The sequence below is a fragment of the Calypte anna genome, chromosome Z, assembly GCF_003957555.1.
Source record: "Calypte anna isolate BGI_N300 chromosome Z, bCalAnn1_v1.p, whole genome shotgun sequence".
In the NCBI taxonomy this organism is placed as follows: domain Eukaryota; kingdom Metazoa; phylum Chordata; class Aves; order Apodiformes; family Trochilidae; genus Calypte; species Calypte anna.
This window is the reverse complement of record NC_044274.1, coordinates 41,418,611-41,431,678: the sequence shown is the minus strand read 5'-3', so window position 1 is coordinate 41,431,678 and position 13,068 is coordinate 41,418,611. Positions and strand designations below refer to the sequence as shown.

Below are 13,068 nucleotides of genomic sequence, written 5' to 3'. Positions count from 1 at the left end.
GGTTTTAAATATTCTGCAACAGAAAAAGTTTTCAACATTTAAAAAATGTGAGACACCACAGTATCATCTTGAGGGTACATAGTCTGAACTTCGCCTGGAGAGGAAGGCTGGCTCAGTCTGCTATCCATTCAGTACCTGGTGATTTTAAGATTAAGAATTTGGTGATAGCTTGAAGATTCCTCTACCTGAATTGTAGCACATATCAAACATGCTTATCTTCATAGTACTCCTGGGCTTTCTTCTGTCCAAGCAATTTCAAGGGAAGCTCTGACTTAAACTTCTGGACAGAACCTCTTCTCTCACCTGGCAGCAGAAGGAAAAAGTCAGTGACCAACATTTCCTTCCTTTGCTCTTAAAATAAGTGGTGAAAGCCATGGCTTGGTCCTAAACATAAATAGCGCCCTTCAAATACATTGTAGGTAGCTGAGGTAAACATCAAAACTGTCTGTATAGTTATGTGTTGCATGTTTGTAACCTCTGTCACTTGCTTCAGCTTCCAGGGCTAAACTCAGCATGATCAACACTATGTCAAAAATTCGGGGCCAGGAAAAGGGACCAGGTTACCCTCAAGCTGAAGCCTTGCTGGCAGATGCAATGCTGAAATTTGGCCGAGAACTTGGAGAAGAATGCAACTTTGGTAACTATTACTTCCTTTTTTATTACAATGCCATAAAAATTGTAGTAAAATTTAATATAATATTCATTATTAAAGCGTTGCAGTCTAGTAAAGGAGAACTTCAGGAAGAAACATTAGGGTTCTGCTTTAACAGACTTCAGCTTCAAGAACTGTCTATCCCTGTTGATTTATTTTCATCAAGGATTTTTTTCTTTTCATTGAAAGTAAAATGTTTCCATTTGGACCCATAGAGGCTTTAGGCTCTCTGTCATGTATTTTGTTACTGAGGTTGTGTTGGGATGAAAAATGTAGTTTCAGAAATTGTATGATTTCTATGCATGTGTACAGTAAAACATTTTGTCCTCAGAATCTTTATAGTAAATGTTATTGTCTTCATTACAGGCAAAGAATAAAAGCTAATAGATTTTAGAAAGACTTTCACATTTTTTCTGGCCAAATTCCACATCTAAGGCACTAGTTAATACTCCTCTCTTACCTATCAACTGCTTCTTCAAAGCCTCACATGAGTTTACATCTGAGTTAAAAATGTTAAACTGAGACTTAACATTATGTTCTTCAACAGTAGAGGTGATTACTCTCACAATGTGAGAGTATTCTGCCCTATTTTGTAGCCCTCTCTATACCCATTTTTATATGGCAAGACATGGGATGCTCAAATAGGACTGTGAAAATTGTATTTCATTTGGATCTTGATAAACTTTCTAGCATAAAGACACCTGCAATGGAAAGGGTACTTCCTTGCTTATTTTATATAGTCTACTAGCTCACTTGTCAGATGTAGACTCGTTTGTGCTAAAGACTACTGAACTGGGTTCTCTATTGATTGCCTCTCACTTGCTAAATTTCAAACTCATTTTTAAAGAGGAAATGAAGAATTAATAGAATTTAGTTTGTGCAAATTGCTATGTAGTCCCTGATGATTTTATTTACCATGGCTTGGTTTCATTCGACAGTGATTTGGAACTGTCCAAAAGTTACTTTGAGGTAAACTGGAGACCTTTTCTTTCAGGACCAGCACTTGCAGATGTGGGAGAAGCTATGAAGGAGCTTTCTGAGGTCAAGGACTCTTTAGACATAGAAGTGAAACAAAACTTCATTGACCCACTTCAGAATCTTCATGACAAAGATCTGAGAGAAATTCAGGTATTGCCTGTGATGTGGCATTTTAATAATGCCAAATGTGCAGAAAGTGTATGTGTTCCAAGTGTATACTAGTTGTGGAGTTAAAAATAGGCTTTCAGATTCACAGGTGATCTGACTTTAGTATCTCTTGGCCTGAGTTTTACTTTCCAGTTTTCTCTTCTTACTGGTTTAGAAGGGGAAAAATCAAAATTCTAACATTCTGTGCTGGCAGTCATCAAGCTTGTGAAGACACAACACAGTACTCTAATCGTGTGATTTGAAAGCTCATTTCACAAAATAGATGAACAGATGTTTACATTCAGTTTTCTAATGTACGACATGTGAGGGCATTTCTGTAGTTGCTTCTAGACTGGCTCTCTTTGTCTGTCTGACAACTGTGTCTGAAACGTCCCCAGGAGTTTTGATCACAAATACTGTTTGGATGCATGAATTACATAATTAGAAATCCAAGAACCAACTCACATTTACAGAGAAAAATCTGTTTGCACACATTCTTCTGCAGACACCAGCTAATTTTGTAACTGGGGAAGTATCAGTGCCTCCCAGTTCAGCAAATTCTTATCCCTGCTAGTAACTGTTCTTCTGACCTAAGTAGTGCTTTCATATTGCTGAATATATATGGAAGAAATATATCTTAGGTAGTTTAATATAATTTAAAAAGCTGAAAAAGTTATAAATATCATAATAGATGGCAAATTGATTATTCTGAGGGAAGGTAAACACCTGAAGTATCCAGTACCTGTGCTCATGCTGGTAGCATTAAGTTTTGGCTGGCTTGATGTGGCAGCTGCTAAACAGATTGACGTGAATGTTACATCAATTAGCAAACTCAAAAATCTTTACTAAAAGATAGATGTAAAAGATAGCACTAAGATCCTTTGGTAGTCTTATGGAAATGACAAAAGTATTTTCTGTGTTGCTTTGTTTATGAGAACTACTACACAGGCAAAAATGTACTAACTTGTGCTTTTAATAGAGTGTTAGACATCTCAGGAAAAAACTTGGTGTCCAGGTGACTCTGCATCGGAGTTAAAAAGCTATAAACTCCCATATATTTTATACAGGTGTCAAGTGCAGTTATCCATTCTGTGAGACTTTTTAATGTTGAAGGTTTGTCATTTAGACAGCAGTGAACCATAGTTTCTTAAATGATATGTAAAATCACCTCTTTCATTGCTCTGTAATTTGCCCATTTAGGGAAGATTTGATATAGAGCAAACAGCACATGCTTGCAAAATGTATGCACTACCTGATTAGAATGCAGTTTGAGGAGAGCTGGAGAACATCCTTTATTCTGTGCCTGTGTTTGAATTTTTGTTTTTTAGCATCACCTAAAGAAAATGGAGGGTCGACGCCTGGATTTTGATTACAAAAAGAAAAGACAGGGCAAGCTCCCTGATGAGGAACTTCGCCAAGCTCTGGAGAAATTTGATGAATCAAAAGAAATTGCTGAGTCAAGCATGTTCAACCTTCTGGAGATGGATGTGAGATATCCCTTGTTAATCTTTGAGCTGAATTTTAAGAAGACACTTATTTAGCACTGAAGGCAGACCAAAGCAATCTAAAGCTTGAAAGCTTTATTAAATCCACAATGACATAGATTTCTGTCATTGTATAGTGAAGAAGCACTTGCCTCCTCGGTGAACTCTATTAATAGAGTCTCAGAAACTATAGTAATGTATAGCATGCACATGTAGAACTAATTTTATAAGTATTTGATAGGTAACTGAGCTGAAGAATACCAATTCTCTGTAACATCATTGTGCTTCCTAGCTGCATAGTGTTATTTACAAAACCAAAATATCTTCCTTCTTAGAACTGTTTAAATGTCATGACTTTTACTTGGTTCTGGTTTAAGGGTCTGAGCCAAGGCTCTTGTTCAAGTGTATAAGCTGCTGAGAGGACTGGTAAAGATCAGAGACAGTGAACTCACAAGCCCATGGTCTCTGCTGTAAGGAAATGAAATAGTTAATCGGACAGCCAAAGTTAATATGAGAGCTTAAATCTGACTTTCGTTATAGAGTGGTTTGGGACTGAGCATCTGTTTGGTTGTTTTTCTTGTCTACTTTTCATAATTGATGTTGAAATGGTAAAATTGAGGGAGAAGAAAAAATTATCTCTTTTGGAGGAAAAGAAATATTTCAGGCTCAGTCTGTTTTACAGGCCATCTTGTCAAAAGTTAAAGATAACAAAAGGTTTCTACAGATATGTCAGAGAAAAAAGAAAGACAAGAGAGAATGTGGGGCCCCTCCAGAGGGATACAGTTTGACCTGGTTACTGGGGATATATAGAAGGTTGAAGTACTCAACAAGTTCTTTGCTTCAGTCTTCACTGATAACCAAATGAGCCACACTACTCAATTCACAGAGGGCAATGTCTGGATCTGGGAGAGTGAGGAACCACCAAGAGTAAGTGAATATCAGGTTTGGGAACACCTGATGAGATACCTTCATGGGTCCTGAAGGAACTGGTGGCTGAAGTTTCTAGGCCACTAGCCATCATATTTGAGAAGCTGTGGCAGTCTGGAGAAATTCCCACAAATTGGAAAAGGGGAAACATAAGTCCCATTTTTAAGAAAGGGAGCACAGAAAACCCAGGGAACTACAGACCAGTCAGTCTCATCCCTGTGCCAGGTAAAATCATGGAGCAGGTCCTCCTGACATCTGTACTAAGGCACATGAAAAACAATGAGATGATTGGTGACAGCCAGCGTGGCTTCACTAAGGGCAAATCATGCCTGATGAATATGGTGGCCTACACAAGTGTTAGAACTCTGGTAGCTGTGGGAAGAGCAACTGTACACTAGTAACAAGTGGAGTTTTTCAGGGTCCAGTGCTGTCTAACATCTTTATCAGTGACACGGACCATGGCATTGAATGACCCCCAGTAAGTTTCATGATGACACCAAGCTGTGTGGTGCAGTGGATTCACTTGAGGTAAAGGATGCCATCCAGGGAGACCTTAACAGGCTTGAGAAATGGGCCCGTGTCAACTGCATGAGATTCAACAAGTCCAAATGCAAGGTCCTGCCTCTGGGTCAAACTGACCCAAGGCCCAGTTACAAGCTGGTTACAGAGTAAGTTGAGAGTAGCCCTGAAGAGAAAGACTTTGAGGTGTTGATTGATGAGAACCTCAATGTGAGCTATCAGTGCACTCATGCAGCTCAGGAGGCCATTTGTATCCTAGGATGCATCAAGAGGAGCACGGCCAGCATGTCGAGAGTGGTGATTCTCCCCCTCTGCTCTGCACTTGTGAGAACCCACCTTGAATACTGGATCCAGTTCTGGTTTCCCCACCATAAAAATGATATAGGTCTGTTGAAACAAGTCCAGAGGCAGGACACAAAGATGATCCATAGGCTGGAGCACTTGTGCTATGAGAGGATGAAGAAGCTGGGGTTTTTCAGACTGAAGAAGAGAAGACTGGTGGGACCTTATAGCTGCTTTTCAATAACTGAAGGAAACCTATAGGAAGGCTGGAGACAGACTTTTCATAAGACTATCCAGATACAGGACAAGGGGAAATGGATTTAAACTGAGGGCTAATAGGTTTAGACTGGATGTTAGAAAGTTCTATGGTACAAGGGTGGTGAGACTCTGGAACAGATTGCCCTGAGAAGTTGTGGATGCTGCCTCCCTGGAAATGTACAAGGATAAGTTGTATGAGGCCTTGAACAACCTTGTCTAGATGAGATGTGTACTTGCCCATGGCAGTAAGGTTAGAGCAGATGATCTCTAAGGTCCCTTCATACCTAGTCCTTTCTATAATTCTATAGTCAAAGGAAACTCAGTTTAAATATTTCCATTGAAGTAAATGATTGGATTCGTTTAAAATTTAAATACACATTGAATTTAATTATTAATTTTATTTCCAGCTTGACTTAAAGGAACCACAAAAAACGTGAAAATATTTGCAAGTTAGAAATTAAATATAGCTGACTTGAAACTAAAGAAGTATACTAAGTTTCTGATTTTAATTCTTGGAATAACATCGAATCCTGTGTGGACATATAGTGCCAGTTTGAATTGCACCATTGTGGCACTGTTAAGTATGGAAACTGCTAGCAATTGCATTGCTCATGAAAGAGTTTTCAGCATTTTTTCACTCCTGAGTTAGAATGCTATTTGCCTTCAATACAAATACTCTGCATTTAAGAATATATAGTATATTCCTGATTTGGTCTGCTTCACAGGCCAGAGTATGACAGAAACATGACCAAAGTTGCTATGGTTTTGTGCTTCTCAACTGCAGAGAGAAAGATGTATAATGCTCTCATTACAATTTCATTTTTAATTTGTAGTGTTTGCTGAACAAGGTAGGTCTATGGGCTGATGTTCATGCAAATTACCCATGTAAATGAGCATTGTCGAAGAGCTGCATTCATCATCAGGCCATAACCAGACATGGTAATGAGAAAAGACTGATGTATATGTATATAAGTATGAATTACAAAGGTGGATCAAATTTTTAGAAAGACGAGTATAGCTGCCTTTGCAGTGTCAGTGTGACAGTGGTATTTCCTTGCTACTGCTGAGCATTTAATACTTACCTAAGATCTGATATTTTATTGTCAATCCTCAGATTGAACAAGTGAGCCAGCTTTCTGCTCTTGTACAAGCCCAGCTGGAGTACCACAAGCAGGCCACACAGATCCTACAGAGAGTTACTTCTAAGCTGGAGGATAGGTAATGCACTTTTTGTAAGTTTGTGGAAATGTTTTTTGTTTTATGAGGCAGAAAACTTACGAGTAGAACGCAATGCTGCTATCTCTTGCAACTTGGTAATTGCATGTTTGTGAAAACAAAGACCATTTCACTAGGCAATTGCAGGTTGAGGTTTGTATGTTCCTTCCAAATATTCCTGAATGTGAGCTGGCTTCAGGAAAGCACCTCAGCTCAGTAAAGCTGTTAAATGTTATTTAAGTAAAAGCAAGAGTTTAAAAATATCAGAAGTCAATGACATTTACAGCTTTGGATTCCTTACCATTCCTGCATGTATTCACAAAGTATGTCTTGTTAGGTTCTCATCTACCTGAAGGTCTTCCTGAGACAAGTAGTGAGACCTCCATAATTTGCCATCTTATTAAGTAATCCTAGTTTGAGATGTATTATTAGATAAACTTAACAGAAGACTTATCTGAGTTTATGTCTTCAATCCCTTTGTTTTGTAACTGTGAATGTTATCTCAGAATTGGTACATTGTCTTTCAATAGAATTTACTCAGTTTATAATTTTTGTTTCTGTCAAAAATAGATTGTACCTTCTTCAAATGAGGATAATAGTGTTTATAGAAGTTCATCAGCTTTCCACACATGTCCTTCTTTGATGAAACAACATAGCAAAAATACTTCCATAGTCCACATGGTACAGAAAAAACTTCCTAAACTTCCTAATTACCAAGAGCAGATAATGTTCATTTACTGTGTGATAGCATCTTTTTAATAATTCTTTGCTGTTTTATGATATCACTGGTTTAGATATAGTTTCTGGTACTACTAGGTCTATCCGTGTTTATTTTCTCAGGGCACAGAGTCTGTAAGCCGCATCCAGTTCTAAGTTTTAAAATTTCCTTGTGATTAGGAGCAGCACTTGTAGGTAGGCTGCCCATCAGGCTGTCTCAGGATAAGAGTGTACGTTACTGTGAAAATAGCTAAGTGATTTTCAGCACTTCCAAATGAATACTGCAATTCATTTGCTTTACAGACGAGTTAAAAATTTCTCAGAAACAGGATGGTTATCCTGTCATCTGTAAGCTATGTTCACCATAAAGTGAACATACCTCTTTCTGCAAAAGCTTTCTCTTCCTGCATCAGTTCAGAGAATCCTTTGCCCATTTAGATCTCCTGCTAGACAGTCAGTATCTTTGCTTTAAGTTTCAGCTCTGAATGATTTTAGCTTTTTGAGAACCTTGCATCAGACTGCTATTACAGATCAGCTGAGGCAAATCATTTATGTAAACTTACTGTTTATCGCTAATGGTAAAGGGTCTGGTGAGTGAATTATCCTTTGCACCACATGAGCAGTGTGATATGCTCATGCCAGAGAAAAGCAGGGATATAGAGCTGCTGCTATCTGAGCTACTAGTCTTTTCCTGCTGCTGAGATGCAGGAAGCAAAGAATGCATGGCACTGGGTTTTAGGTTTATATTTTTGACCATATGGACCAGAAAATAAATAATACTTTTATTATAAGAAAATTTGTTACTCTTCACTCACAGTGATGTCTACAGTACATACTGCCTCTTTTCTAAATACTTTTTAAAAGATGGGAATAGAACTTTTTCTTGCTGTTGTTTGGCATGGGAAATATCTTCTAACTGCTAACACTGTCCTGTTTAATATACCACCATAAGAATTTTTTAAAAATCCGAGATAGCAAAAACCATGACAAATTTAAAAGCACAATCAAAGCTTCTTTCTGGGCCCTTTAGATTAAGCTTCAAAGCTTTCTTTGGGAACTGTAAGTTCAAGAATTTTCATTTTTCTTCTTCTACACATTAATGGCAAGCATAAGCTTCCTTAACATACCATGATTCCAGAAACTGGGGTGTTAGAAACTCGGCAAATACTGGGTAGCTTGCACTGAAAGTTGTAAATTCTGGAAGGTTAGCAAATCTTTTCCTTTTAAACTCTCTTCTTCATCATGCAAAAGGAGGTTACAGTTTTGAAGACAGTATCGTGACAGAGCAACTGAGAAGTGAGAATGGTTTCCTTGGAGATGTTTCTTTTCTTAAGAAGCATGGCTCATGCTGAGCTTTTGGGTAATTTTTAACAAGTCAATAGAACCAGCTCTTTCTTGTTCACAATCAGTGAAAAATGGTGTTTGTTTCACAAAGTATTAAGTGAAACAGGACTTGCTTAAGGATTTCCTCAAAACTTCACTGCTTTCAAAAAGTAACTTATGTTAAGGAATGAAACACAGCAAAGCCTTTTATTTATTTTGATAACTTCATTAAATTATTTTTTTAACTTGATTGTTTTTGTTTATCAAGACAACAAGCAGTCTCTGGGAACTGAATAAAATTGCTGTAAACCCTTGTTTTCAGTACTGAAACTGGTTTGGTTAGGTGCAGATATTTTCAACAGATAAAAGCAGAATGTGCTGCTAACAGGAAGTCTGGAGCAGATCTAGAGAAGGTTAAAGAAACTTACCTGTCCTTGAAATACAGAGATTCTGACCCAAGTATTCCTTCATATGCAGTATTAGAAACCTATGCTGCAGTTGTTCTGTGTAAGCTGCTCTGATTCTGTCATCATGCCTTCACTGGATTTTACCCTGGAATCTGAAAATGTTCCTCTCCTAGAAATTATATATTTCTCCATTAAAGGAGTAAGCTGAAATGAATTATGCATAATATTTTCTTTGAGAATCAGGGAAACTGGAGTTGTGTGCCTTTATGAAACAGGTATTCCAAATTAAAAATTAACTAAGTGCAACTGAATTCAGTGCATCTCCTCAGAGTCTTCTCACCAAATGGCAGGAGTTGGCATTGATTAACTGAATACTCAAGGCTTGCCAAGGATAGAAGAAAAGGTCATGCTGAAAATGGGGGCAGAAATATTTCTACAGCCCTTCTGTAAGCATCGCTAATCAGTTTTTCTCAATTAGGAACTCTTTGGTACTGTTAGACAAAAGGAAGACAGACAAAGTTGTAGGTTCCTAGAGGAAAACAAAAATTAACAAACTTACCATGTAGTCACAGCTAGTGTGTTTTGGTAACTTAAACTAATGTGAAAAGCAAAAAATTTCTTCAAATGTGAAAACTTGTTTAGTCTAGGAGAGCAGTGAGCAGGAGCTTCAGAGGTGGAAATAGAGCTGTTTTGTACATCTCATCTGTTAACAGAAAACTAACTCCTGATATTTAACTTCACACTTTGACAGAATAAAAGAAGCATCATCTCAGCCCAGGAGGGAATACCAGCCCAAACCCCGTATGAGTCTGGATTTCACAACTGGTGACAATACTCAGCACAATGGAGGAATATCCCATGCCACCACACCCAAACCATCAGGTAATGGCAGGAGCAGTGTGAGGAGAAAAAACAATGCTGTCTGAAGTTGTGTTACAATGCACAAGTTCCATGCTTCATTCTAGAAATTATTCCTTCCATAATGAAGTAAAATGAGAGAAGGGTGTTCAAAATGTTGTTAAATGTTCACATCACCAGACTGGAGACAGGTACAAATCACCCACTGCTTTCAATGTGTATTTGTGTCAAAAATTTCACTAGTCCTAGAAGTTCAAAATGTTGTTAAATGCTCACATCACCAGACTGGAGACAGGGACAAATCACCCACTGCTTTAAATGTGTATTTGTGTCAAAAACTTCACTAGTTCTAGAAGAGAGGCTGTTGTACTAAATTGAGCTTGAAATATAGACCTTTACAAAACAAGCATTTAGAAAACTAAGAACTGGAAGATTTCCATGAAAATGTAGAACCCTGAACTGCTCCCCCCCTGAAACCTCCATAACCTCATCCTGCTTTTTAAAACCATGTATTACAACACAAAGAGCCTCAAAGTAAAAGTCACTAAAAAGAAAAACAAAGCTATCTGAGTAATTTTCTTCGTCCAATTGGCAGCAGCACATACTTAGAAAGCCTTATTATTTGTTCTCACAGTAATGGTCTGTTATCCCATGCTATGGTGATGGCTCAGGGTCTCTCTCCAGACCCGAAGCTCAGTTATTCCAGTTTATGTCAGGGACAACTGCTCGTACACTTCATCTTACAAGACTGTGTTTTTTTCACTACCTCTTTAATCAGGATATCCTTCCTACCTTCCCATTACATCCTGATAGGAATGTTTGTTGTTCTCTCAGATACAGGCAGTAACAGTGTCTCCATTTGGCACCTGCAGTGGGATATCACCTTGCATGATCTTGCAAACTCCTAGAAATCTCACTGTGCTAGCTGAGAGGTGGATACAATGCAGATTGCTCAAGCATGGCTCGAGTCTTGCATACTAAAGCTCCTCATTTTCTTTTCATGTCTTTTCTGTAGTGTCATGAATACTTGTCTGTGGTAAGGCAGTGCAGACTGAGGTTACTGTGTCTCTTCATCATTAATGGTTTTCGTCTTCAGAGAGCAGTATTTAGCATTTTCTTCAATTGTTGGTTTGTTCTTTTGAAGAGTTTACAACTTTCAGAGAAATTACTTCTTTGAAAATTCTTTAATGTATGTTTGTTTGTTCAAAACTCTGATTTTCTCTGGTCATTAGATTTGCTAAGTCCTCTAAATTTCATGTGGCAGAAATGAGGTTAACCATGCCTTGTAATGGTTACTATTATCAGCAAAATAGTCATCATGACAAACAAAGCAAAATACAGTATCTAAAGAATTTTGAACAGTATCTAGAGAAGTTAAAGAAGGTTTCCCCACAGATATTAATAAATTAAATCTAGTATTTGAAAACAACTTGCTGTTGATATCCATAGATATTGAATATTGTTCTACTGAAGTTTCTTGATCATAGGTCTGTGAGCCATAATGAGTGTTTAAAATGAATGTGCAATAAGTTTGAATCTGAAACTTATTTATCCTGAAACAAGTATACATGAAAAAGCTGAAAAACATATTCTTAGAAGTGTCATTAAGGTGGAGTGGTATGTGTTGAGTTTTTTCTGACTACTTGAAGTGTGTGAACTTTGACTGCTTAAAGTCAGGGATATAAGAATCCTTAACAGTTTAGTGCTCCTAATTCCTAATTAATTTGACCAGTACCAATTTTACTTTTGGCAAGCTCGAAGCTATAGAGAGTTGAAGGAAGAAGCACTGGATGGCACCTGGGGGATGGGAGGAATGTTTATTAATTTCATATAACTCATGAAATTCTTAACTAACTAATGACTTATAATAATATCCATTAGGCTTCCTAAAGGGTTTATGGTCAGATGTTCATGAGCTAGTGTATTAAAAAAAATTTTCATTTCAAACTTTTTCTGGATCTATGCTTGTGGCCCTGCAATCAAGTCTTTTGTAGCAATGGGGAGAAAAGGTCTTTGGAAACCTCATAGTAAAATTCAGAGGAATAGGAGCATATTTACATTGTTATATCTTCACTGTTGTCTTAAGCTGCCCCTTGCACTACTGAGGTAAATGGACAAAGCATGTCTCTGCCAGTAAAGCTGAAAATACATTAGGACTTCTACTTTATTATTTGTGTTCTATCAACAGAAAAAAAATTAGATTCCAAACTAGTTGAAGCCATGCTTTGAGGTGTGGGCTTGACTGTGACTTGGTTCTTTTAGAATTCTCAGACATTTACTAGCAGTCACATAAAAACTGAAGGCTGCCAAAAAGCCAAAAGCTGAAGCTGTCTTCTAGCAGTCCAAATTTAGATGCTATAAGAAATCTGTCATCAGCACAAGTGGCAAGAGAAACAGCAAAATCTGCAGCAAGTACAAAAGTAAAAAAGATTCTTTAACTCTTTAAAATACATTGTTTATTTGTGTTTTTTCTCCATAGGTGTTCACATGGATCAGCCGTGCTGCCGAGCTCTTTATGACTTTGAACCAGAAAACGAAGGGGAGCTGGGCTTTAAAGAGGGTGATATCATTACCCTCACTAACCAGATTGATGAAAATTGGTATGAGGGAATGCTTCATGGCCAGTCAGGTTTCTTCCCCATCAATTACGTTGATATTCTAGTTCCATTACCCCATTAGAATGGCTGATGCACCACCTCTGACCCAGGTAGCTTTGTCAGTACCACTGCTTTCAAAATGCTGCTTCTTACACCTTACAAATGCAAACGGCAGTGGTTAGAGTAGATTCCCACTGAGCATCTTTGGTTTATGTGTTGTACTATGAGGTGGTGATGCGTGGTATCTTCTGAACCAGCAGTGTTGATTAGTTTTTGGCCATGCTGGCCTGGGGGTAACCAGAGCCATTACTAAGGTAGAGCTGGGAAGATGATGGCAAGCAAAGCCAGGTGGTTCAGAAAAGTAGCAGAAAGTGAAGGTGGTTTTGGGAAGATAATGCCTGTCACCACTGTATTTCTTTTCAGTCTTAGTTCTCTATAATAGGAGGGAAAAGTTCTTGTCATTCTATCATTCCCTTCCTAATGATACAGTTCACATGGTCTAACATTGACTAACCAGAATTGTATCTTTCAACCAAACTGGCTTACTGTTCTCACAGAGATGGTGTAAATATGGGCCCTCTGGTTTCTCAGAAAGTGAACCACTGTACTGTGTGTTCTGCTGTTCTCTGCTTGTTTTTATATTCTTATATATTGCTAAGAGGCCTATTTCCATCCATAGGTAAACTATAAACCATAAAATGGGG

The 13,068-nt window shown here is 37.9% G+C and overlaps 1 protein-coding gene across 1 annotated transcript in view; it reads left to right on the top strand.

The window, feature by feature from the left end:
- The window catches only part of SH3GL2 (SH3 domain containing GRB2 like 2, endophilin A1), a 99,180-nt gene extending 86,692 nt beyond the window's left edge, over positions 1-12,488 (top strand). Inside the window, exons 4-9 of the mRNA XM_030466965.1 lie at positions 494-637; positions 1,647-1,780; positions 3,106-3,264; positions 6,362-6,465; positions 9,661-9,791; positions 12,247-12,488. Coding sequence (XP_030322825.1) covers positions 494-637; positions 1,647-1,780; positions 3,106-3,264; positions 6,362-6,465; positions 9,661-9,791; positions 12,247-12,446 — 872 coding nt within the window. The 3' untranslated portion in view covers positions 12,447-12,488. The remainder of the gene's footprint in view (positions 1-493; positions 638-1,646; positions 1,781-3,105; positions 3,265-6,361; positions 6,466-9,660; positions 9,792-12,246) is intronic.
- Positions 12,489-13,068: the final 580 nt, after the last annotated feature.